The sequence below is a fragment of the Diorhabda sublineata genome, chromosome 8 (genome assembly GCF_026230105.1).
Source record: "Diorhabda sublineata isolate icDioSubl1.1 chromosome 8, icDioSubl1.1, whole genome shotgun sequence".
Taxonomy (NCBI): Eukaryota; Metazoa; Arthropoda; class Insecta; order Coleoptera; family Chrysomelidae; genus Diorhabda; species Diorhabda sublineata.
In genome coordinates this window covers 31,689,582-31,712,703 of record NC_079481.1, presented here as the reverse complement: position 1 = coordinate 31,712,703, position 23,122 = coordinate 31,689,582, and the positions used below count along the sequence as shown (strand labels likewise).

General features: G+C 30.3%; 3 protein-coding genes and 1 long non-coding RNA gene across 11 annotated transcripts in view; 2 read left to right on the top strand and 2 right to left on the bottom strand.

The window, feature by feature from the left end:
• The window catches only part of LOC130447380 (arrestin homolog), a 58,378-nt gene extending 57,543 nt beyond the window's left edge, over window positions 1-835 (bottom strand). The window contains exon 1 of the mRNA XM_056784175.1: window positions 586-835. The gene's annotated coding sequence lies outside the window, so the exon portion shown is untranslated. The remainder of the gene's footprint in view (window positions 1-585) is intronic.
• Window positions 836-2,813: 1,978 nt separating this feature from the next.
• On the top strand, window positions 2,814-12,661 carry LOC130447417 (uncharacterized). 2 transcript variants are annotated; one of them, XR_008910247.1, is made up of 6 exons: window positions 2,814-3,057; window positions 5,683-5,859; window positions 7,673-7,893; window positions 9,472-10,810; window positions 11,660-11,751; window positions 12,146-12,661. It is a non-coding gene; the product is annotated as an uncharacterized LOC130447417 (long non-coding RNA). The 2 variants fall into 2 exon arrangements; XR_008910246.1 differs by lacking the exon at window positions 2,814-3,057 and having other exon boundaries at window positions 5,528-5,859.
• LOC130447416 (protein vav-like) lies at window positions 7,172-20,956 on the bottom strand. Of its 4 annotated transcripts, none has more exons than XM_056784228.1 (14): window positions 20,621-20,956; window positions 19,766-19,978; window positions 19,517-19,692; window positions 19,392-19,454; window positions 15,394-15,499; window positions 13,947-14,108; window positions 12,660-12,860; window positions 12,484-12,603; window positions 11,120-11,401; window positions 10,859-11,061; window positions 9,542-9,919; window positions 9,035-9,187; window positions 8,484-8,661; window positions 7,172-7,459 (listed from the first exon to the last, which is right to left on the bottom strand). In XM_056784228.1, exons 1-14 carry the CDS (start codon window positions 20,654-20,656, stop codon window positions 7,400-7,402), a joined length of 2,331 nt encoding a protein of 776 aa, XP_056640206.1. In that variant the 5' UTR covers window positions 20,657-20,956; the 3' UTR covers window positions 7,172-7,399. The 4 variants fall into 4 exon arrangements, with proteins under 4 accessions (XP_056640206.1, XP_056640204.1, XP_056640205.1 ...); XM_056784226.1 differs by lacking the exon at window positions 15,394-15,499 and adding an exon at window positions 18,327-18,468 and having other exon boundaries at window positions 20,621-20,912; XM_056784227.1 differs by lacking the exon at window positions 7,172-7,459 and having other exon boundaries at window positions 7,667-8,661.
• A 1,029-nt stretch (window positions 20,957-21,985) lies between these two features.
• Window positions 21,986-23,122, top strand: part of LOC130447955 (E3 ubiquitin-protein ligase UBR4) — a 35,890-nt gene continuing 34,753 nt past the window's right edge. For 2 of the 4 annotated variants that reach the window (XM_056785034.1, XM_056785035.1), the window contains exons 1-2: window positions 21,986-22,146; window positions 22,264-22,361. In XM_056785034.1, coding sequence (XP_056641012.1) covers window positions 22,010-22,146; window positions 22,264-22,361 — 235 coding nt within the window. In that variant the 5' untranslated portion in view covers window positions 21,986-22,009. The remainder of the gene's footprint in view (window positions 22,147-22,263; window positions 22,362-23,122) is intronic. The other 2 variants (XM_056785033.1, XM_056785032.1) reach the window with 1 other exon arrangement.

Sequence of the window (23,122 nt, the reverse complement as noted above, 5' to 3'; positions counted from 1 at the left end):
TCTCGCTAAGAAGTCAAAAATTGTCTACTTTAGATTTTTTTGGTAAAAAATTGGCTGAACTATCTTTATTTTTATCAATTTTTTGATCCTAAATTGTCTATTTAAAATTTTATTCCGTCAAAAATTGGCTCTATTCTCGCCAAAATTGACTTTATTTGGATCGTAATTCCGATTTTTTATCAAAATTTCACTATAATATACTTAAATTCTCAAAAGAGATCTTTTACAAGTTCAATTTTTTCAAAAACCAACATTTTCAAATCCAATTCGGTTGAAAATTGGCTTTTCCCTGTTTAAATAAATCAAATTTGTATTTTTTCTCAAGCTCAATTCAGTCATACATTAGCTTTTTTACGATTTTGAACATTTTCAATTTTCAATACGTCACTATATATGTATTTAATAATTATGACATCAAGAAAATAATTACAAAGGAAAAGGTGAAGCCACCACGTTCGAGTTAATAATTTAAGTCAATAATGTGCTGACCCATTTCCAAACGACCGACCTTGGTATACAAATCTTCCCAACGCTATTTCTTCTTCTTACAATCGTTACAAAATAAAAAAAAATATAATAAAGTACCTGTTAAAAACGACGAAAACCGTATAAACAATAATTTTGGATTATTACCACACAACAAAGTCCAAAAAAAAAACAATTTCGCACAATATCGTCGGTATAAACCAACGATAATAATTTACTTATCAATTATCGACGATTTTCACGGTTTTGTTTTATTTTTTTTTTTAATTAGAATTTTTGATTCAGTCACGCACTTCGCAAATACAGAAAAAACGTTCGTGGTGTACAAAACGATAGTCCGGAATTCACTGAAGGTCGGGAAATACAGTCGCAACCTGTAGTCTTCGCGTTTTCCATTTTCCACTTTACATGGGCATACGCGATGCGCCTCAACAATCCCCGCCGAATCCATAAAGGGCGGAAAATTTCGGCACAGGGCATAAATGCGTCTATTTGGAAAAGTTAATTCACAAGAAGACGCGAAAACATTAATTTATGGATACTAACTAAATTTATCTATGGTCATAATGTAGGAAATTGTATAACCCATTAAAAGAGGCTATTAAACTCGGAAACTTCAAGAAGAACAGCTAGAAAATCACTAAATTTAATTCGAAAACCATGTACAAAGAAATTAACCTAAAAACGGATCAACGCCTTTCTTCTTTTTCGATTTTTCTAATGTCTGTTCCATCCACATCCACATCCACATCACTCGATGAGGACGATTCATCGTTCAAAAAGCTTTTAGACGAAACTAAAACCGAAGAATGCAAAGGAACAAAAAAGAAAGGGCTAAAGCAGCCCCAACTTTATCCGGGAACGTAGAAAAAATATCCAGAAGTTTACTGGAAGAGAAACATTGGGAAAAGGGTTGCCAACTACTAAAAAAACTATATTCCTGAATCATATCCGGTTGGTAAGATAATTGATTTAATAAAATTATATTTCTGTATCTATAAACATATTTGTATACGCTTTGAGGCGCCTAAAAAGAAACCTTGTTTAACCTTTCGAAAGTTGATTGTTTAAATATTCAACGCCAATACTTTTACTTCCACGATTAACTATTTAGATCCAACCAAATATCGATTTACCGTAATGATATTCACTTGTTTACGTTAATACATGGGATTAATGATTATTAGGCCAGTTGTTAACCAGTTAATACAAATTATATTTCATTTAATTCGATTTAAGATATTTCTTTTCATAATTTCATTTAGGTTCGTTAAGTTTTCAGGTATGGCAACACTGATTTTAATAAGTCAAATCTGACAGTGTCATTATGAAGTTTGACACTTTCAATGGTGAACGTAATTGTCATACGAGATGTTCACTCAATATAGAATATTTTGAAAAACAATAAAACCATATCCAATTATAAATATTTGTATTTATTAGTATATTTCAAAACTTAAGTAGTAACCCTCGTATAATATAGATAATCTCCCTCTCCACATTATATCGGCTTAGAAACCTACAGAATCTTTTCCACGAATTTATACCCAGTTCACAAAATCCCAATTATATAATTACGAGTGGTTAGAACTGGCAACACTGCACTCTTAAATATCACCATCCTTAGTATTAAGCTTTGACTGCGGTACAGTCGTTGCTTGGTGATGAAACACGGATTAGTAAAATAATATAAGATAACACGACACTATTATTGAACTCCCAACCTAATCACCTGATTTCGCTATGTGTGATTTATATTTATTCTTTAACGTGGCATATCTCCAACTACATCACTCATAATCACGTGTTTTTTGTTAAACTCGATTTATTGTTAGCTTCACATAATATTTTGACAACTTAAAGTAGTTAGAAACCTTTAAAACAAATAGATTTTTTTTATTATAAATAAATTAATAAATTAAATTTATAATAGATACTTAAAATAATTTGTTTATGTTAATTTTTTTAATGTTATCTCGTATAGAATCGATTTCCTTGTTAAAACGTATAAACAGTCGTTTAAATGAGTGTGTGACAGTCATATATTAACTATCATCACATTTAAGGCTGTCATTTGAAACGAATTATATAATTAAAGTCATCTTATGAATAAATTTAAGATTCATGCCAACACCTTTTTTTTCTAACAGATAAAATTTATAAAACATATTTAAAAACAAATTATATTAATTGTGAAAATAAAAGTAGACACAAACTTTATTTGGTATATTTTCTGAAGTAGAATTAAACTTGGCAACGTCATATAAATGTTACGGTTCCCGCTAATACACACCTCTTAACCTATAAAAAAGCGGCTGTTATGTTTATTTATAGTAGAATATAGTTACCAGTTAATATTAAATAAGAAGTACAAATTTCATCAATTAAACATATTTAATTTTGCGTGAAAGTGAACATTTTTCTAGTAAGAAAAAGTATACGTCTACAGTATGTAATTCTTTTTTACGGTTTGTACGAAAATACCACGAAACAATTAATGAAAACAACGTAAAATTTTCAACAGTAAAGAAAATAGCCTGGACGAAGGGTAGTACAAAAAGTATAATTAAGGTTAGTATCTCCATTTTATAATTTATTTGTTGAAATAATATTATTTGTTTGGTATTTATTACCAACAGAAATTACAATAATATTATCATTAATTTAGAATCATTTATATTTTTACCCAGAGTGTGAAAAACATTTTTTGGTTATTAAATGATCAAATTTTAAAAGAGTTCAATATGCCACGATGTTATTATTATAAACAAATATAAACCTTCACCAATGGTGAATAATAGTGTCAAATTATTTATACATTATTTTAAAAAATGGTTTTATAAAATTTCAAAAAAAAATGCTGATATCATATAGTTAATATTAAATATAGAGAAAACGGGATAGAACATCGGTATACTACTCTCTATCTCTTTCTAATCTATTCTGATTGAATCGTCAAAGCTTCTAATGGTCTTAAGGTCACCACTTTCTGGAAAATTAACTCTATGCTTAATGTCCATTGAATGTCACATTGTTATTTACAAACAGGAAAGTGTTTACACATTCAACATCTCAAACGTCGTCGCTAACTAATCGAGATTTAACTAGTTTTATCATTAATTTAATCAAATGAACGCGAAACGAAGTTTCGTGAACTTTGCGGTGCAAAATGCCTTTAATTAAATCGAAAGCTGTTTGCATACCTAACCCTTCACACTCGAAGTAACTTCTGATCATTATATTCAGCGCTAGAAGTTTTATCCTGTCTATAATTTAAGTATTTAATTTCCAATCTATGTTCGTGGCATTATGAAAAATTTCTATATTAACTATCAGCTGTTAATTCAATTGTAAAACAAAACAGTTTTGCCAACACTAATATTATTATAATTGCGTTGATTTTACTCGATGTTTTAAATTATTTCAAATGATCCTGAATGCGGCCCTGTCGAGATTGAAATCAAATTGTCGCATACGGTTGAGTAATTGTTTCACCTTAATAATAAATTTCGTAGTACCATTGAGTATCTACAATTTATTAACTTCAATTATCTATATCTCGAAGAAAATCATTTTATGAGAGAAATGGGGTTTCGTATCTGCTAAATTTGAAATCGATCTTACAATTAGATAAATATTCAGCTTGAAACAATGTTATTCAAGGGTTTATAGAAAACGTCTGGGAATTTAATGGTTTACAATTAAATGCGAACAATTGTAATCCAATTGATAGATATCAGCCACAGTAAGAAGACATCTCATGCATACAGATTAAGACGTAAATACTTAGAAGGCAAAATGCTGTTACAAGATACGAGTATAGAACATAATAGTTCAATACTAAAAAGATTCAGAAGTTTGACATATTATTTCAAGTGAATTTATAAACAGAAATATCGGATTAACTAAGTGTTAATACAAAATAAAACCTACTCCGTTTATTATACCGAATCTTTGACAGTGTTGTCAGTCTGCGCCTATTATATTATACGTATAGTGAAGAGAATACTTGGTTGGCTGTATGTCATTAGACAAAAGGCCAATAGAGTAGAAGAAGGACAATTCGTTTTTATAAAGGTCATTGACCTTAATTTTGCATACAGATATGAAATAATATAAATAAAAACATAACAATTTCATTTATTTATTTATTAATGTTTAGATTAGTATAAATATTTTAAATCACTATAAATTAGTATCGACAAGTTATTACAAATATCATTTCTAATTCATATATTACGAAAAGCTCTACGCTTAGTCTGTGTTTTTGTGTGTTAGATCATTCTGGTTATTTTTCAAAGTTTGCAGTAAACTTAAAGTTACATTGTAAATATTCTAATTTTCCACAAACGGATATTTTTTATATGTCAATTAACAACAGATTTTAAGGTTATGTTATTAACATTCTATTTATCAAAACGATGTTATAAATATATAAAAAATCGTAATTTCAATAATTTCCAATATATTTAATTTTATTAATTTATAATGGAATGATTTACGAAATACGAAATTGATTTTACTTCTTCTTTATTTAGTTTTTTGACCTCTACTTTGATAGAATTTGCTCAGATCTAGTTTTCGCATTGTATTTGTTATTACAGAATTTTACTAAATCATACTTATTACGTATCTATTATTGCTTTGATTTTCATGCGGGTCGATTATTTTATGTTTAAATATTAAAATTAATGCTTATAGTAAACTGTAGGTTCGTTCCAACCCATCAAAAAAACCGTCCTTGATACGTGACGATTCTGCGCAATAGAGGCAACGTGTTCCAACCGGGCGGTAACCGTTATACGAACGATTCTTATTTATGTTCCAATCGACTTAAATATCGTTTGTGAATAATACCCGGGGTGGTCTTTTCAATACTTAGTTGATAGCATGTACTGTTACAAGAACCATACATAGCCGGATATTGCGTAGAAAATATCATTTAAACGCTTACAATAACGGTCCAAACTAGCAGGTTGGAACAAACCTTATGTATTTGGGATCAGTGATGGGATTAGAAAATGAATAAAGTGATCGGATCATTGTTGTATATGACAGAAATCTTTCTACTCAGTTGACAGTTGGTTTCGTTAATTTTTTTTAAAATTAACAATTATTTAATGATTATCAATATCTAATTCTTGTGACTAAAGTAATTGAGGAACTGCTTAGACTTGTAGTTTGTATATATTTTAGGTTTTAAATATGAAGAATGGGTGATTAGTATTAAAATAAGTTGTGAAATCCGTATGTATCGGTTATTTTGAAAATTGTTGTGAACTAATGTATAATGATTAAAAAATCTAGCACCATACGATCCTTTGTTTTCAAGTCTAGCAGAAAGAAGTTGCAATAATTTAGGAGGAGGAAAAGGTATTAAAATCTTCTACATATTTAGTTTACAAATTTTATTCACTTTTATGTAGTATACAATTTACAGTTTGTTTAGAAACAATTAAATAATGTGACAATTTTAAGCGGATCTTTCAAAGATACAATACAATACAAAGTATTCATCCATAACTTTATTAAGAATGTTCTTGAATCCATTACTTAACGTCTTCACATCTCTTGATGGTTCTTTAAAAACATTGATGTCTTTGCCTCTAAATAGCATAGAAAATAATTTTTTTATCTGTTCATAAACCAGCGATAAGAATTAAAAAGTTTTCTATAAGATAATTGGTTTGGTTATAATAATAAACTTGATAAAAGGCATGATATGATTGATGGTATACCAAGATTTTTGTGGGCAGTATCATTTGATACAAACCATTGCACAAAGTATTTTGGATTGGCTCCCATGGAAGATAGAATAAATTGATTCACTAATCCAACCCCAAAGTTTTGTATCATGGATTTAACCACAGACTTATAAATTAAAATCATATTGTCCATAGTTGAATAAAAATTTTTTTATAGTAACGAATAGAACTTTTTTTAATTACAAAACAATTTGTTTATTTTTTTACTATATGCTCTTTCCAGCTAAGCTTTGGATCCAGGTGTACTCCAAGATAATAAACTGAATGTGTTTCTGATATTTTTACATTATTGATAATAAATGATGGTAATTAGTCCTGTTTCGAACTGAATGTTATATGTGCAAATTTATTTTGATTCTTCACTTCCTGGTTCAATTTTCTAATGGCTTTAAGTGATGTTTGAGGTGAGCTGTAGCAGTTGCTGGATCTTCTTGACTGGATAAAATGACAATACCATCCCCAAATGTTCCCGTTTCAATATTTTCTGTCATAGGAAGATCTCATGTATATAGTAGAAAAATAATGGCCCCAGAACACAAAACATTGTCCTTTGGTATCCCAGACTTGATCAGGAATATTTCTGAGGCTTCTCCATTAATTCTGAACTGTTCAATGAACTTCCTAGTTCAATCACCTAAGAGTTTTAAGTGTGTTTATCATCCCCAAATGTTCCCGTTACAATATTTTCTGTTATAGGAAGATCTCATGTATATAGTAAACAAAATAATGGCCCCAAAATGTGCCTGAGACTTTTCCATTGATTCTGGTTCTGAATTGTCTAGTTATTAAGGAAGATTTAAATAATTTGAAATAAGATGGAATGTAATGTTCTATTTTGAAGAAAAGACCTTCTTATTAACACTTTATCAAAGACTTGAGTTATAACAAGGAATGCTGATGAATCAATAAAACCATTTACATTCATGAACAATAATTTTATTCCGTTTATAATGCTATAAATTATAAATTTGATATTTATATAAAATAGACATATATAAGAAATGATTTTGGACCTATAAAAAATTCTATAAAATCAACATTCATAAATTATTTACACATTAATACATCATCGTTGAGTATGTCTAACTATTATTGCATTTTAACATATTTTTTTGCTTGACTAGTTGAAAATTGAAGATACTTGATGGTTAACAGTCAAATCGAACTTCCCCGTCAACTCTTAATACGTTATGGGGTACGAATCCGATCTAAAACAAGAATTATATTCAGTTTAAGAACTAAAATTTGTTAAAATCGTTTCAGAGATAATTTAAAAGTTACAAAATTAAGATTATTCGGTTTATAACCTAAAATATAAACAGAAAATTATTAATCGAGTACTAGTCTGTTTCCAATTGATCTAAACAAATCGTACATTTACTATTTTTTGTTTTAAAAACTTCATTGAAGCAATTTTTCAGATATAAAATATTAGTGTCTAAAACAATCGAAGATATTTCTTTCTCATTCTACCAACTGGTTCCAAAAGGTACTTTTATTAAGCAAATATGATCTATGGACAGTTATTGGTATACTCGGTCGACACTGTCTGATGAACTACCATTTGGAGAACATCAAAGAAACTTCCGACAGCTCTTATAGTTTCTGCAAAGGACCAAGGAAAAACGCCGACCACCTCTTGGTGAGTGAGTGTGAGGCTATCCAATAAATCTATACAATCGAATATTCTAAAGTCAGAAGAGGTAAACCGCCACATAGCCCCCAGACGGGGTTCCCCTACAACCTGTTACAGCTCCTCATTATCCTCCACGACTTGTATCCAGTTCTTCACTGTCACCTCTGCAATATTACTTGTTGTCAACGTGTTTTGGATTGACTTCTTGGCTTCTAGTCTGTTACTTAACGAATCAGAGCTTTTGGATCTTTATAACTGTTTCTATATCGCCTTCTTCCACTTCTTTTTTGATCTCGTGGTTCATTAACCTTCTTGGGTATCCTTAGATCTTCACAGACCCCAATATCTTCCTCTCCATTATTCGAAAATCCGTTTCGGTTCCACATTGTAGTGACTGGTATAATTATACTGCTGCTCTGATTATCTCCGCTATTTCTACAATTCTATTATTGAGCACACTTACCGTAACACACATATATTTATCAAAATATTTCTATAATTAGTTTTGATTAAACGTAAACAACATATAGAAATGTTTTAAAGTGGTGAATACAATCAATCACAAGACATGATAGAATAATGTATAAGTTACATACCTCACTATTTATAGTTCTCACTTTCCAAAAACCTTCTTTATAACCTTCCTTCCCAATTATGGTAACGACTTCATCTCCCCTAACACTAATCTGATATTGATCTTTAGCATCATAATTACGAATAACTATAGCTCTTAATTGTCGAAAGGGCCATAGTAATCGTGTATCTTCTGCTAATCTATAAAAGATTGAATCATAAATCGATTATTGTGGGATTGTGGCAATCAAACGCCAAATTGTACTCTTTTTAATATATATGTCAAGCTTTCGATTAACTATTTATTCATCTTCAGAGTATTAGTTTATCGATCCAAGCAGTATAATAAATATTTTGGATTAAATCATTTTGTGGAAAGTTGCTTTTCGAAACGAATTAATTTAATATTACATTATAAATTTATTTATTAATTGTTTCGCTGATTATGAATACACAGTTATTATGAAGTTGGAATATATATTAATTGGTGTTTGATTGCCACAATACCACAATAATCACTTATACATCATATATATGTATGAAAATAATGATTATAAAAAAAAAACATATTTACCCTTTAAAATTTTCATTGAGACCGTAATTTTGATAATTGAGCACTAGTTCTTCAATACTGTTGAAAAATTTCGATTGAGATAAGTAATACTTTTTGGAATCCCTATTAAATTCATTTACGCAACATATTTTCATATGTTTTACCGTATCAGTCCTAAAAACGATAAAATTTCACAATTAAAGTATGTGATATCAAATTTAAGCATTTTTACTTCGTTCGGAATATTTTTTTAATGAGGCAAGTCGTTTTATTTGCATTCAAAACAGTCGCAACAACAAAAAGACCACAGTGGTTACGCCTAACCTCACTTTCAGTTAACGGCGGACATGAGCAGAGACTTATGTTCGCCATTAACTATCTAAAGGTTCGTCCGGGCCGTTTAAATTATTCATAAGTGAAAATTATTGAGAATACTAATGTTTTTACATTTTTTTTAGGTTTTATTCTATATTTTAGGGCTATTCAATACCGATCCCATCCGATATGTTTATAAAGATATCAACTTACTTTAACGTGAGAGCATAAATGTCATTTTGACCGCTTTGAGGCCTCAATCTAACCATAAACGTTCCATTTTCCCTCCTCTCCAATTTCATACTAGCTTTATTCCTATCCATTTCTCCGACAAACCAAAGTTTATCACTTAACGGATCATTTAAACCGTTCGATGTTGTGGAATTATTGAAATGTAACGTTTGGAAACATTTTCCCGATTTTTGTATACAATCTTTATGGACGCTTATACCACAAGTCGAACATTTATAACCTTGGGAAATGAGACCTTTGAGAAATTTGGAGCAGAATACACATTGAGTCGGTTGGGGGAATGTGTGTAGCTCGAAATTGTGGTTGGTATGTTTCAGTGATTTGGGTCTCAAATTATTTCTGTAAAAAAAAAAAATAATATTAATATTAGATTGGAAACTTGTTTTTATTCAACCCATACAAAAAAAGGTCACGGGAAAAAAGGATTGTTCCAGCAAATCTCGAGTCTACTAACATCATCAGTGACCATCAATATAGATCAACAAGAGATCTCCTGGTCTACTTCACAAACGTATGGACAAGTCGAAGGCTTTTAACAGGGTTCGGCATGCTTCTGCGAGGGTTGTTTAGCCAGGAAATCGTCGCCACAACACACTTCTAAATAAATCAAGACCGTACGGTTTGACGTCCTCACTTATCGGCTGGCTTAGTAGTTTCCTCAAATACCGATCCATCTACGTCGCTACCGATGGTCACTCTTCAGAAAGTTCGATGTTCTGGTGTTCCCCAGGGATGCATCTTGTCGCTCACACTCGGTTAAAACCAAAATCCGTGGGCAGCAACACATCCCCACCATCAATACCGATCTAGAGTGGGGTGGAAGCAAACTGATTCGAGTTTAATCCAGCCAAAACCCCTTTACAAAGAAGGCTATAATTACAGCTCAGGATTTGGTCCTGTATGGAATATCACAGTCACCGCAAATTCCCTTGATGATACTCCGATCAATACAAAAGAGACTTATAGGTGATCCGGAGTTGACCAGAAGCTTAGATTATAGTAGAAAGGTCGCTGACCTTACTTTGGTTTACGGATATTACCACGACATATGCTCTTCCACATAATCCCACCTCGAGCAGTGTTTTCAAGCCTTACTCGACAGGCAGATTTCGCTTGTAGACTCTAATTTGATTGGAGAAGGCAAGCTTATGGAATCAGGTCTTTCTCGAGCATTACAACCTACAGAAGTTCAAGATCGATATCTGCGGGCATATTTATTTGGTACTAAAGGTCAGTACTCACTTTTTACATAAATAAAAAGGTTGTGAAAATACTTACATGCAATCGTTTATGGCTTTTATAATTTGTTGTTTGAGCTCGGCGGTTCTCAGAGAAACCGTATACGCGTTTTGATTATCGTTTTTGACCAAACAAAATTGAAAAAACGATCTCGCTTCTTTATTTAAAATCGGCCTGTTGTGTATTTCGTCGACTCGATAATCGGCTATATTTATCAAATCACGAAAAGCAAATTGGTTACCCTATTTATGAAAAATTTCGATTAAAACGCATCGATAAAATTATCGGAAACAACCTCACCTTCAATTGCTTACAGATCAAAATGCATTTATCGAAAATAAAAACGTATCTATTCCTATTTTTCTGATCGTCGTGTGCCTTAATTCTGAGACTCGCGTCCTTAACTAATCTACCGTAATCTGTTAATTTTTGACTCGGCATGAGATTCCATTCGGTTATGGTGTCTTGTAAATTATTTATCACATCTAAATGTTCGCTATCTCTAGCTACTTCGTTGATATAACCGGCTACATCTAGCATTGCTTCCTTAGCTCGTTTCAGATCGTTGTACTCTTCGTGTGTCTGAAAAATCCAATCATTAAAAATCCTTTCATTCAAACAATCCGATTATACATATTGTTGTGGTTATTAATACCGAAGGTAAAAAAGACAAATATGAACCGAGTTGAACCGAAGCGAGGACAAGGTCGATAGAAATCGAAGTCATGTTCGTATTATTGTTAAACCTTTAAAATTAAGACTAAAAGAACAGTGAAATGGGAAAGTAAACATAAATTGGGTATCTATCCGCATATTTATCCGAAGAAAAATCTGTTCTAGATAATCTCGAGAAATGTTATAAACCCCGAAGGCCAAAAAGACAAATATGAACAGAGTTGAACCGACGCGAGGACAAGGTTAAACATTTTAATGTAAGTTATTGTATGTTTAGGAATGTACGTATATAAACAAGGTTAATAATTAAACAAAGCGCGAATTGTTTACAACTAGTCTTAGATTGGGGGGGAATATTAAAAAGACACTAAAGTAAAAAGCAATTAATTCATTGTTGTCATATAGGGGGCTTGAAAAGAACTAACTGATGTTGACCTAAGATCCAGTAACATCTGCTGCTAGTGAAAGAACTTTCGGCAGCTTTGGTCTGGGGCTAATGGGGTTGGGCCGCAACCATGCTTTGTAGATCCTCTTTTTGAGGTGGATCAATCCCCATAGTTCATATCTACATCTTGTCGCTTATTTCCTGTCTTTTCCTTCTACTCCGCTTATGTCATATTTCACTTCTTTTAACCAGTTTTTTTTTTCTAGCACCAGAATCCTTTTGTATGGTTTTGTTCCTTGTGTCCCAACAACTTAAATCGCTGAGCTTTGAACTTTAGTCGGATCTACTGCGAAAAGATGAATCGGTTAACAACTGAAAAGGCTGGAAAGATAATGTATTTGTCGCACAACTGGAATATGATAAATACAGTTAGAAAAACAACAGAAGGATAAGCAAAAATACAGATATTGAAGATAGCGATAAATATATTGAAACTGATGATTCCCATATCCACATATCGTTATTGTATGAAGATTTCTTATTTAATAAATTCAGTTTCTCTTTAATTTACAACAATATTGCAATATTTTACAACATTACTCACCTCACTTGTATGTTCTATTAATTTTTCGAGTAAGAGATGATATTTCAATATCCTTTGCATTGGTACGGAAAGGACATCTCTTAATTTGAATTTACCATTATTATCCTCTTTTTCGTATTTCTAAAATATGATCGGTTATTAGAGAATTGTAGTTTTTAATTCAATCATAAACTTACAATTATAATTTGATTATAAACTTCTTGAGTTTCGCAGAGTTCTTGTAATATTGATGTGGCTTTCGTTAGATTGGCACAATACATTCCGTAAACTAGAAATTTCTCTCTGAACCTCATAAAAATATTACTTATTTTTACATTTGGATGCGTTCGAATTTTTAATAATTCGTCCAAAAATTCTGAATGTACATCTTTCAATTCCTAAAATTATTTTTCGTTTTATTTGATATCTCTAATTTATTATACATACAAAATATATATTTCAAAATCTTTAAACTCTGTTTTGTTCTTTTTCCACTACTCTTTTTATCTCTCCTTCCTCTCCACTCCACTTTCCACTTATTCCCACCATTCAATCTGTCTACTTATTCTTCTAATTCTGTTTTGTTCTTCTTCTACATGACTTATCGTTCATTTTCATTTTCCTCCACCAAACTTTTATTTTTTCAACACCTAGGACTCACATTTTGGTTTGAGAATATTCAACTTAACATAACCTTAATTATTCTACTACCCTTTGTTATTCAATTTTATTGTTCTTTCGTCTCACCATCCTTATACGTAATCAGCACACCTAGATAGTCAAAAGACTCAACTTTTTCAAAACGATATACCTCATTTTTCGTCTTGAAATATCTGTTTTTGCAGTTGCATTTTCTTTTTGTCATTCTTCTTGATTCCTGTTTCCTATTTCCCCTGGGATCTGGCTGGTAATACAATTATCGACTGCATATGCTAAAATTTTAAGCTTGCGGTGATAGATCAAACCTTGTGTTTGCATTTGTGCTTTCATTATGATTACCTTCAATGTGAAGTGAAAAAGTAGAGTTGATCTTCTTACTTCACCCCTATTTTCCTTAAAAACTTTCTGATATCCTTCATTGGGAAAATACTTTGATCTCAATTCTATTCAAATCAGTTTCACCTCACCAAGTTTTCTTGAGACACCTAAGACTTCTAAGCCTCATATAACTTTGTATTCTCTAGATTATCGTAAACTTGTTATAATCTATTAATCGTAGATATACTTCTAGATTTCGGTCTTGATTATTGTTCTGTATTGTTTTTGAAGTAAAAAATCTGGTTCACTGTGCTTATTAAACATGAATTTATTCCATTTTTTTTTTCTTAATGAATCGTTTTGGTTTTAAACTGATTTTCTATCTATGTATATCCATAATCAAAACAAATCATCACGAAAATATATATAAAAAGGTATAAGAAGTAAATAGAAAATTTAATTATATATAAAAACTGTTATTTAAAAAAAACTTCACTTTACCTTACCTTTATCTTAAAAAATACAGTCATGTGATGTTCGGGCGACATCTGATTCGTCAATGGTAACATAAAATTTTTTCTTAACTTTTCTAAAACATCTACGTAATTTTTTTCAGTATCTAACAATTCTTTTATCACGAAATCCCTTTTTTCAGTCGGTTGGGGTTGCTAAAATTTGTTGTGAAACAAAAATACCATAAATTTTTACCAAAACTAAGAAAGTTTCGTAATTTCCATTCAAAATATTCAAAACTGAGTTCTTAGCACAAAACAAAAACAATAAATAACCTGTTTTCTATAAGGCTTAGGAATTTTGATTTTTTTTATAATCACTACGTAAAATGATGCTAACTTCGAGATTTTAACCATTGCCTCCCAACTTTTTGCCCATTTCAAAAATAATTCAATTTTATATTATCTTCAAAATCAACACACTTCATGTCACATAACCTAGAATACTTTAAGAGGGAAAATATGCGCGGCCTAACTTGAGAATCTTCTCCTATGTTGCCAGTAGTGAAGACATTTCTCCCATATTAAGAATTTCGAAACAAAAAATTTGTTATAAAACGATTGAAAGTTTTAATACGAATTTGAAAAATCTAGAATCGTGATTGTATATTTAACAAAAATCATTCCAACAAATTTTATTTCTATTAAAATTAATTACATAAGCCAAAAAAAAATAATTTCGTTCAAATTATGAAGGTTTTATCTAAAATATTTAGTTACGAACATTTCGAACTATATAAAGTTTTGTAACCATAGAGATGATATTAAAGATAGAGAGAATGGCATTTAAATGAAATTGTATTATTGGAATAGACAGAGAAAGAATATAGGTTTACAATTCTCTATCCCTCTACTCATTTCGTTTCCTTTGCCGTTCCCACTACGACGTCATAGCGATCCAATCAGAACGAAGCAGAAAAAGATAGGAGTGGTATACCCATATATGGAATACTATGTGGACGGTTGGTCTTCTATCTATACTGCGCATGCTTGAGAATTCTCTAAAATATCAGTAGTGAGCTTGCTTCGTGCGCAAAAAAGATGCGCAAGACTAAAACACTCTGAAGAGAGTGGGAACAATACTCTATCTGTTTCACTTACTTTCCACTTCGAGTGTTCGAGACCAATTGAACAAGCTTCCATATTTCGTTCTGTCTATCTTTAATATTAAATCTATGATTGTAAATTATTTGTCTATAAAGATCGTCAAAAAAATCTGGCAACACTGATCTTGCAACGCAAAGAAACAGATGCTAATACGAAAAAAAGTGTTCATCACAAAAAATGAGTCAAAATTGATCTAAAATAGAATAATAAATATATAAACGTAAACATTTTCTATTCAGAACAATTTCCAATTGAAAATTTCTGAAAAGTAAGGATGACAAGTTAACCTTTCGAAGTTTGGTGATAACGTAACGATAGAAATAAATAAAAGTACCTCAGCAGTTGTTTTGTCAAGACATAAATCTTGATATATTTCCTCACTAGCTACATTAAAAGCGCAATGGTGATCGGCTAGGTTCCTTGATCTGACTGGCATCTCTCTAACACAAAAAAGCCATGCATGATGATAATATTGTGAACAATAAGGTGATCGTAATTTTAAAAATGCGAGCTGTTGATACACATTCAGTACATATAAACACATAGAGAGTAAAAAAAATGTTTAGACTGAATATAAAGTTTTTTTTTGTAGGTTAGATTACATAATATTTATCGTATACAATCTTGATATAACTTCTTGAGATTCTTTCTCATAGTTATCTTTAAAAAATGGATATTGTGAGAGTTAGTTGATTATTTACTCTCATTTATATAGCTTTTTATATCGAACTCTGTGAAAAAACTATAGTTTCGTTTTATTTTCAACTAAAAAAACGGTGATGGAATTTTCATACATTTTTTATGATTTTTTCAATAAATTATTATCATAATAAATGTTTAGTTAGGGCCATATTTCAATATAGTTTCCGTTTATATATAGGAATTGAATATTTAACTATTCCGGGAAGGTTATTTAATATATTAATTTGAATCACCCGCTAAAAACAAAGTCCAACGTGATTCTCGAATTGACAACTTGAGGTTTGTTCCAACAATAAGCTAAGATTATATTTCGAACTTGCACTGCGCATGACTTGACCACCTTTGACGCAGATTGAGAATAGAGAAAATAATTATTTTTGTTCATTTCACTGAATCGTTCAGAAGATTAAATACTCAATCTTCAAAATATTTTACAACCTGATATAGAAAGTTACACGATCTAAAATGTGTGTCACAATAGAAATACTTGAACGTGATACTGTTGGAACGCAATTTTCATATCGCGCATGATCAAGTAATTGAGACAGTTTACAAAATAACCTTCAATGTCATAGTGTATTTGTATTCGTTACTATGTGTTTATGTAGTTATTTTGGTAAATACGTATTCCTTATATAAACGTAAAAATACAATAAAAACCGCGCCGAAAATTATTTTCCATCAACGAAAAACAAAATGGTTCCAACTTGCCCGATTCAAAAGATGTTACGGAGAAATAAACAAATTTATTTCTTTTCGAAGTGAATAAAATAAATTACTACATTCAAATAATTTCGAGTGTAGTAAATTTATAAAGAAGAATAGGGTGGAAAACTTAACAACTGTAAATATCACCTCTACCTCTACCAGTATTGTCATTTAGTTCAGTTAATTAGAAATCACTGAAAATAATTATCTATTAATTTATAATTATTCAAAAAATATGATTTTCACGTAGAATTTTTTGACGTATCAGCTGTAGAAATGAATATACACAATTTTGGACCACCTTGTATGCATATGGTCCTAACAAAATGAATAACATGCTAAAACAGATAAAATGAAATACCCCAAAAAAATAGAAATCCTGAAAAATGTGAATATAAAATATATATCAGTGACATTTCTAACTACTCAGCACAAAGTGAACATCAACAACACTTAAAATTTATTCAACAATTGGAATTCAGCGATGTATCAGTGAGTTATTGCCATTTTTGGAAAATTTTAACATCTTTTTTTGTTTATTCATGATTAAAAGTTCGTTCAACAAATTTTTGGAAAACAGTTGCTACGAATACCGCTTTTTTTTAATTTAATATGCACTAATATTTTTTTAAACCTCCTTTTTATTGGCAATCTTGTAGAACATTTGCCCAGTGACAATTTTTTTTGTTAAAAAAGTAGTTTGATTGAGGGAAAACTATGACACTAAAAAATATGTCAAATAGATCATACAGAAGCTGTCTTCACTATATTGGAAGCCTCATTAGAAGTTAAGCCTATAACGGTGAATATACTTCTAGGAGAAGTGAGATATTTCTTCCTTAACTGACTGAATTTGAAGCAATAACGTTGTTGGGTTCATACCATGGAGAATTCACAAGAGTTCTAAGTACTTATCTGTATATTTGAGTTCCATAACTCCAGTTGGTTTTAAGTGTCACTTTGTATATTAGTAGCTTGTTGTTGATTGTTAGGTTCCTCATACCTATTAACTAGTACGGTTTAGGCTTTCTCTTGGTTAGTATGTACGTCGTCCAGGTTAATCATTGGTCCAGATATTTTGCTGCAGAAGATCACAGTTGGATAGATCCCTCTCCATTGGGTGTAGGTACATGAACAGATTTATTTTCAGTCACTTTCATTCTCAAGTTTTTAGCCACAAGGATATGATGTCCAATTTCGTCTGCAATATTTGAAAGGCAATGCTTAACTGGGTCCTGATTAGATGCTAGCACATATATTACAAGTGCCCTCCCCAGTGAAACATTACCAGGGGTAAAGTTGTAATGTGGTGTTGCATTTTCACTCCAAAGTGTATGTCTGGCAAGTAGGATTTCAGGATTAGACCTTGTCGAATGCCTTGATGATATTTTAAAAGGCAGTTTTCTACTTTTTGTGACTCGATGGACTTGTTCTATGGAGGCAGTACACCCTAATATAAAGTTATAAATATTAATTAATATTTAATCTCAGAACGTACAACATCTAAGAGAAAAAAACCTAAATTGTCAATTATAACTCTACTGAATATGGTTTAAACTGATTTTAAGTGTTAAAAATCTCAAAAAGATTCATTAAGAGCATTTAAAATGTACTTTTATACATCAGAAACGATTTTAAGACTTATTGGACAAAAATATTTACGAACAACTGTATGATTGTAGTTATAGAAGAAAAAATCAAAATGCAGAAGTTTATCAAGGAAAATTGACACATGATATGATATTAGGAAATAATTTACCAATTTCAAATTTAAAATTTTCCAAAAATGGTTTTTTAACCACAAGTATACAGCCGAATAACTACACCACATTCACAGTAATTGCCCAGAGTTCATACCTCTGGTAAAGGAGACGCAAGTGTTACATAACACAAATCGCCATAAACTTCTTCTTCCCAGTCATCGGACTGGGGACACGGGATCCTAAATTGTAACCAGCTAGGACTAGCGTAACTAGTATCAGTCTGTAATGCTATATCGCTATTAAAAAAAATGGAAATTTAATTATGTATTTTTAAAAAGAAATTTAAAAAAAAACAATCAAGAGATACTGAAAGAAGTAAAAAACTTTATGCATGGACAAGCTAAACAAAAAAAATGAAGTGGAAGGAAACGAAATAACTGACAGACTTGTTAAAGTAGGAACAGTCAATTCCTTCACAGGACCTGAACACTTTTGTAGCATCAGCTACAGAAAATAGAGAAAGCATTAAAAAAGATGGTGGACATGGATGGAAAGACACTTCTGGGAAGCTAGAAGATCTGCTGAAAGTATCATCCTAAGCAAGAACAACCTACGAATACTAACAGAAATTCTGTCACATTAATGGGCAGATGAAGATGCTAAATTTAGCAGAGAACTAAATCTCTATCACATCAAAGTGTGAGACAAGGTAGCAGACAAGCTCTCCATGGGATCAGAACCCTTCTGTGGTATCTGCTACAGAGTAATGGAAAAAGCACTGGAAGAGAAGATAGTCAGGAGCAAAACTAATTATTGGGACAACCTTCAGAGGCTGAAACAGGCAAAGAGTATGTGTATCAACCCGAGTAATAATAATCTATGAATACTAACAGGAGTCCTATTGGGGCACTGTTGTCTCAATAGACACCTGAAGATGCTAGACTTAGTTGATAATGTGGTGTATAGATGGCAAAAAAAGTGTGAAATGTCATTCAAATTTCAATAAAAACTAGGGCTCATATCCAATATTGTTTTTGAGATATAAGAGTATAAACAAACAGAATGTGAAATACAAATTTTTCAATTAACTCATTTATATATTATAGTTCAATTGTATAGACTCATATAATCTATTTAATAAAAATTTGTAAAAGAATGTAATAATACTTTCAAGAACCTAGAAAAAAATAGTCAAATTGATAATAGATCATGTACTTACACATTTTTGAGACTTTGAAAAATCACTTCTTCTTCTCGTTTCAATTTTTGGGCAGCAAAACCTCTACAATAAACATCATTAAGTATATTACACATAAGAAAGTAAAACTTATCAATTATGCTTACGGTATTCTGGATCTCAAGGTTCTTGAACATAAAGAGAGCTTCGATAAGGTACATAAGACTTTATGAAAATTTGTCAAATCAAATAACATTGTATCTTCAAACAAATCAGCCTGTTTTAAGCCGAAATGTTTCTCACATATTCTTAGGAACAAATTTATATTTCTTAAACATAAAAACTGAAACGAAATAATAGTATTTATAAGATATTAAAGCAAAAACAAGGAAATTGTTATAAAATATTTCACTTACTTGGGCAAGAGTAGGTTTTAAGTTAACATCTTTCATATCAATACATCCAGGATCAATTTTATTGAGCAACTTACAAAGCAATACTCCATCTCTTAGTATATTAGCCAGATCTACAATGGAAGCAGAGGGCCAGTTGGCTTTGTGGTCGGGTCTGAGTATTTCCCATCTCGTAAGCCAAGCAGCACACTCCCTCCAGAGTTCATCATTATTGAGCTGTAATAAAGGGTTTAATTTTTTATTTGTTTGCCCAATCCATTGATTCGAAATAATAGCAAATTTTGTTAAGAATGCAAGTAATTGGGTGTAGTGTACATTAAAAACTGGTATTTTATATGTTTTTTGTGATAATTTGTCTTGATTTTAGGTCTCTTTTCTATGAAAATAAGTTCTTAATAACGTAAAAACGCGTCAATTTTCATAGAAAAGAGACCAGAAATTAAGACAAATCATCACGAAAAACATTTAAAAAGGTCTAAGAAGTAAAAAGTTTAAGAAAACTAAATTATATTAACACTAAAAATAATAACATTTGCGTGATATTTCTATAGATATTAAAACCTTTTTTAAGAATATGCATATTTCTAAGTATTTTAGAATTCCAAAACTGTATAATATTAATTTTAACATTAAATGCATAAATAAAATGAATATTATCTATATTACTAAATACATGTCCCTTAAATCAAAACATTTATTGATCTATAATCAACAACTAAATTTTAGTGTTTATATAAACAAAAGAAACATGTTTCTTATGTAACTATAAAGTTAAACATAAACAATAGAAAATAATATACAACTTGTACATTTATTACTTATAACACAAATTAAGTGAAAAATGCCAAATTCACTTACCATTGTATCATTTTCTACAAATGAAGCTGTAGCCATTACTGTTTAAGTTAACTGAACGAGATATGTAGCAAAAAATGTTGTGGCATTCGATAATATAGATATCTTCGTACACTGGATTGATATTGCGATCTAACTTGTCGTTTGTTAACATTTACTATTAATTATTTGTAAAACTTCATCACTGCCTATCCTAATTGCATACATGAATACAGATAACAGACACACATTTGTGAAGATAACTTGTAAATCTAACAGAAAATCAACGACAATTACTTCAGCTGGCAACAGCACACAAGAGATTTTTTTTCAATAGCGAGATGCTCGCGCATCTTATTCACTCTATGGAATATTATTTCCACAAATCTATTCAAAATCCAATAATTAATCACATACATAAAATATGTAATATATTTTTAAAACATTTAATAATCATACTTTCTTAAATTTAAAAATGGCTGTAATCAAACTCATATACGTGCAGCATAGATCTATGGGATTTAAATAAAATGATTAAAAATGCTCAATTAATGCCTCTGAAAATAAGGCAAAGGACGAAGGGAATAAACTTATAAATCTTTAACATTATTCCTGTTTTAATTGTTTTTATATTTTTACATGTCAACTCCTATTTTCAATAATTAGATATAAAGTTTTACATAAGAGACCTTGTAGTGAATCAAATTGTCAAGGTAATGTTGTCAGATTAATTTTGCTCTGCACAATGTTCCGATTATCCTCGCGTCGTCCTAATGAGTAATCAAAAATGTTTTATCAGAATGTCGCTTTAATAGCAATAATATTAAAAATTTACAAAAAATAAAGAAGGGAATTAAATCTCATGAGGTATAAATAACTTGACGTTTGACGTATGTGAACTTCCTATAAATTTTCATTTATATATTTAGTGTATTGTACATTTAATTTTCGCAACACTATGAATTATAAAAATAAATGGAAAACTATGATAAAGGATTTCTTGGAAAATGAAATTGGCGCTAGAGCTTGACAAACGCACCATTTATATGACAGTTACCAACAGTAATGTCACTATACCGATTTAAATGGTCCTATCACACCTATAGTAAAACAATTAAGATTTTTTTATTTCATTTTTTATTTGTTTGTTGCTTTTATAATATTCAAACACGTTTTACAGAATCATATATATATATATATATATATATATATATATATATATATATATATATATATATATATATATATTAAATGAAGTTTACAAACAAATTTGTCTATGGAATTTCCTTTTCAGTTACTTTTTTAAAATTCGTAGCATAATGATTAAATTGATTTGGTAAAACAGAATTTCATGTAAAAATCAAAAATCCCTAAATTTCGTCTTGTGTGCTTGTCATCATTGTTCACTAGCAAATGGCATGGCAGAATACAATGGCAGCGAGCAGTGGCGGAGTAGATTGGACGTCTGTGTTAAAACCGTTCTTATCGAAAAATTATGAGACTTCTAACACAGCAGAATTGATAGAGTTATGTTCAGCTATTGTTAAAAGGTACGTTTTCGATAAATTAATAATATCCGATAAAAAATTTACACTATGCTGTTCTAAAAATACTGACAGATTTTTTACTAGTCATTTTGTTTATCCAATTTTTTGTTTTCATTTTAGTGAATCGGAAATTTTACGCCACAAAGAAAGTAATAAAAATTTCTTCAATTCAATTGCTGTTTTAGCTTCTGATTACATCAGCAGTAGCACCAGCGGCTGTAAGTATTTTCTAGAATAGTTTCAATTGAACAAATGTCTTTTACCAGTGGCAGTTTGTGTCAAGGTTTTAAATAAGTCCAATTTGCGTCTTTATCCAACGCCTTTTTCAGTTTATACAATAGAGAGACCACAATCCTCAATATTCACGAAAATAAATGGTAAATTACTTTAACCTATATGCCTTCCAATATATATTTCAAAATAAGTTTCAATATAACTTTTTTCAATGATTTAACAACGTTTTTTTTTGATATTTTAACATTAAATTGTTGATAAAACTGTTATAACAAATTCTAGGCAATTAACGTCTTCTTTAAATATTGTAGCGATTTTTATCATAATTTAATTACATACTTACACAATTACTATGAGTTGTTTAAGTTTCACAATATTTGGTGAGATTCAAGGTTGAGTATACCTGACTCGATTTTAATTAATTGAGACTATAGTTTTAACATGTTTTACAGAAATAAAGTTCCCTGTATCTTATCCTTTATTATCCCCAAGTTTATACCCTCAATTGATGTTATCAATCTACAATAATTCTGATCTTTTGTTTTAGCTTTCTATATCATGGATTATACGAAAATTTTAATCAATTTATAATTATTTTCAATGTTTAGGTAATCTTGATATATAAAAATATAGGAGAATGATGGATTTCTACTATTGCACATTATTTTATTTTAAAAAAAAACTTCTTTAAGGGTATGTTTGTTATACAAACTTCTGTGCGTTTCTAAATACAGGGAGTGTATGA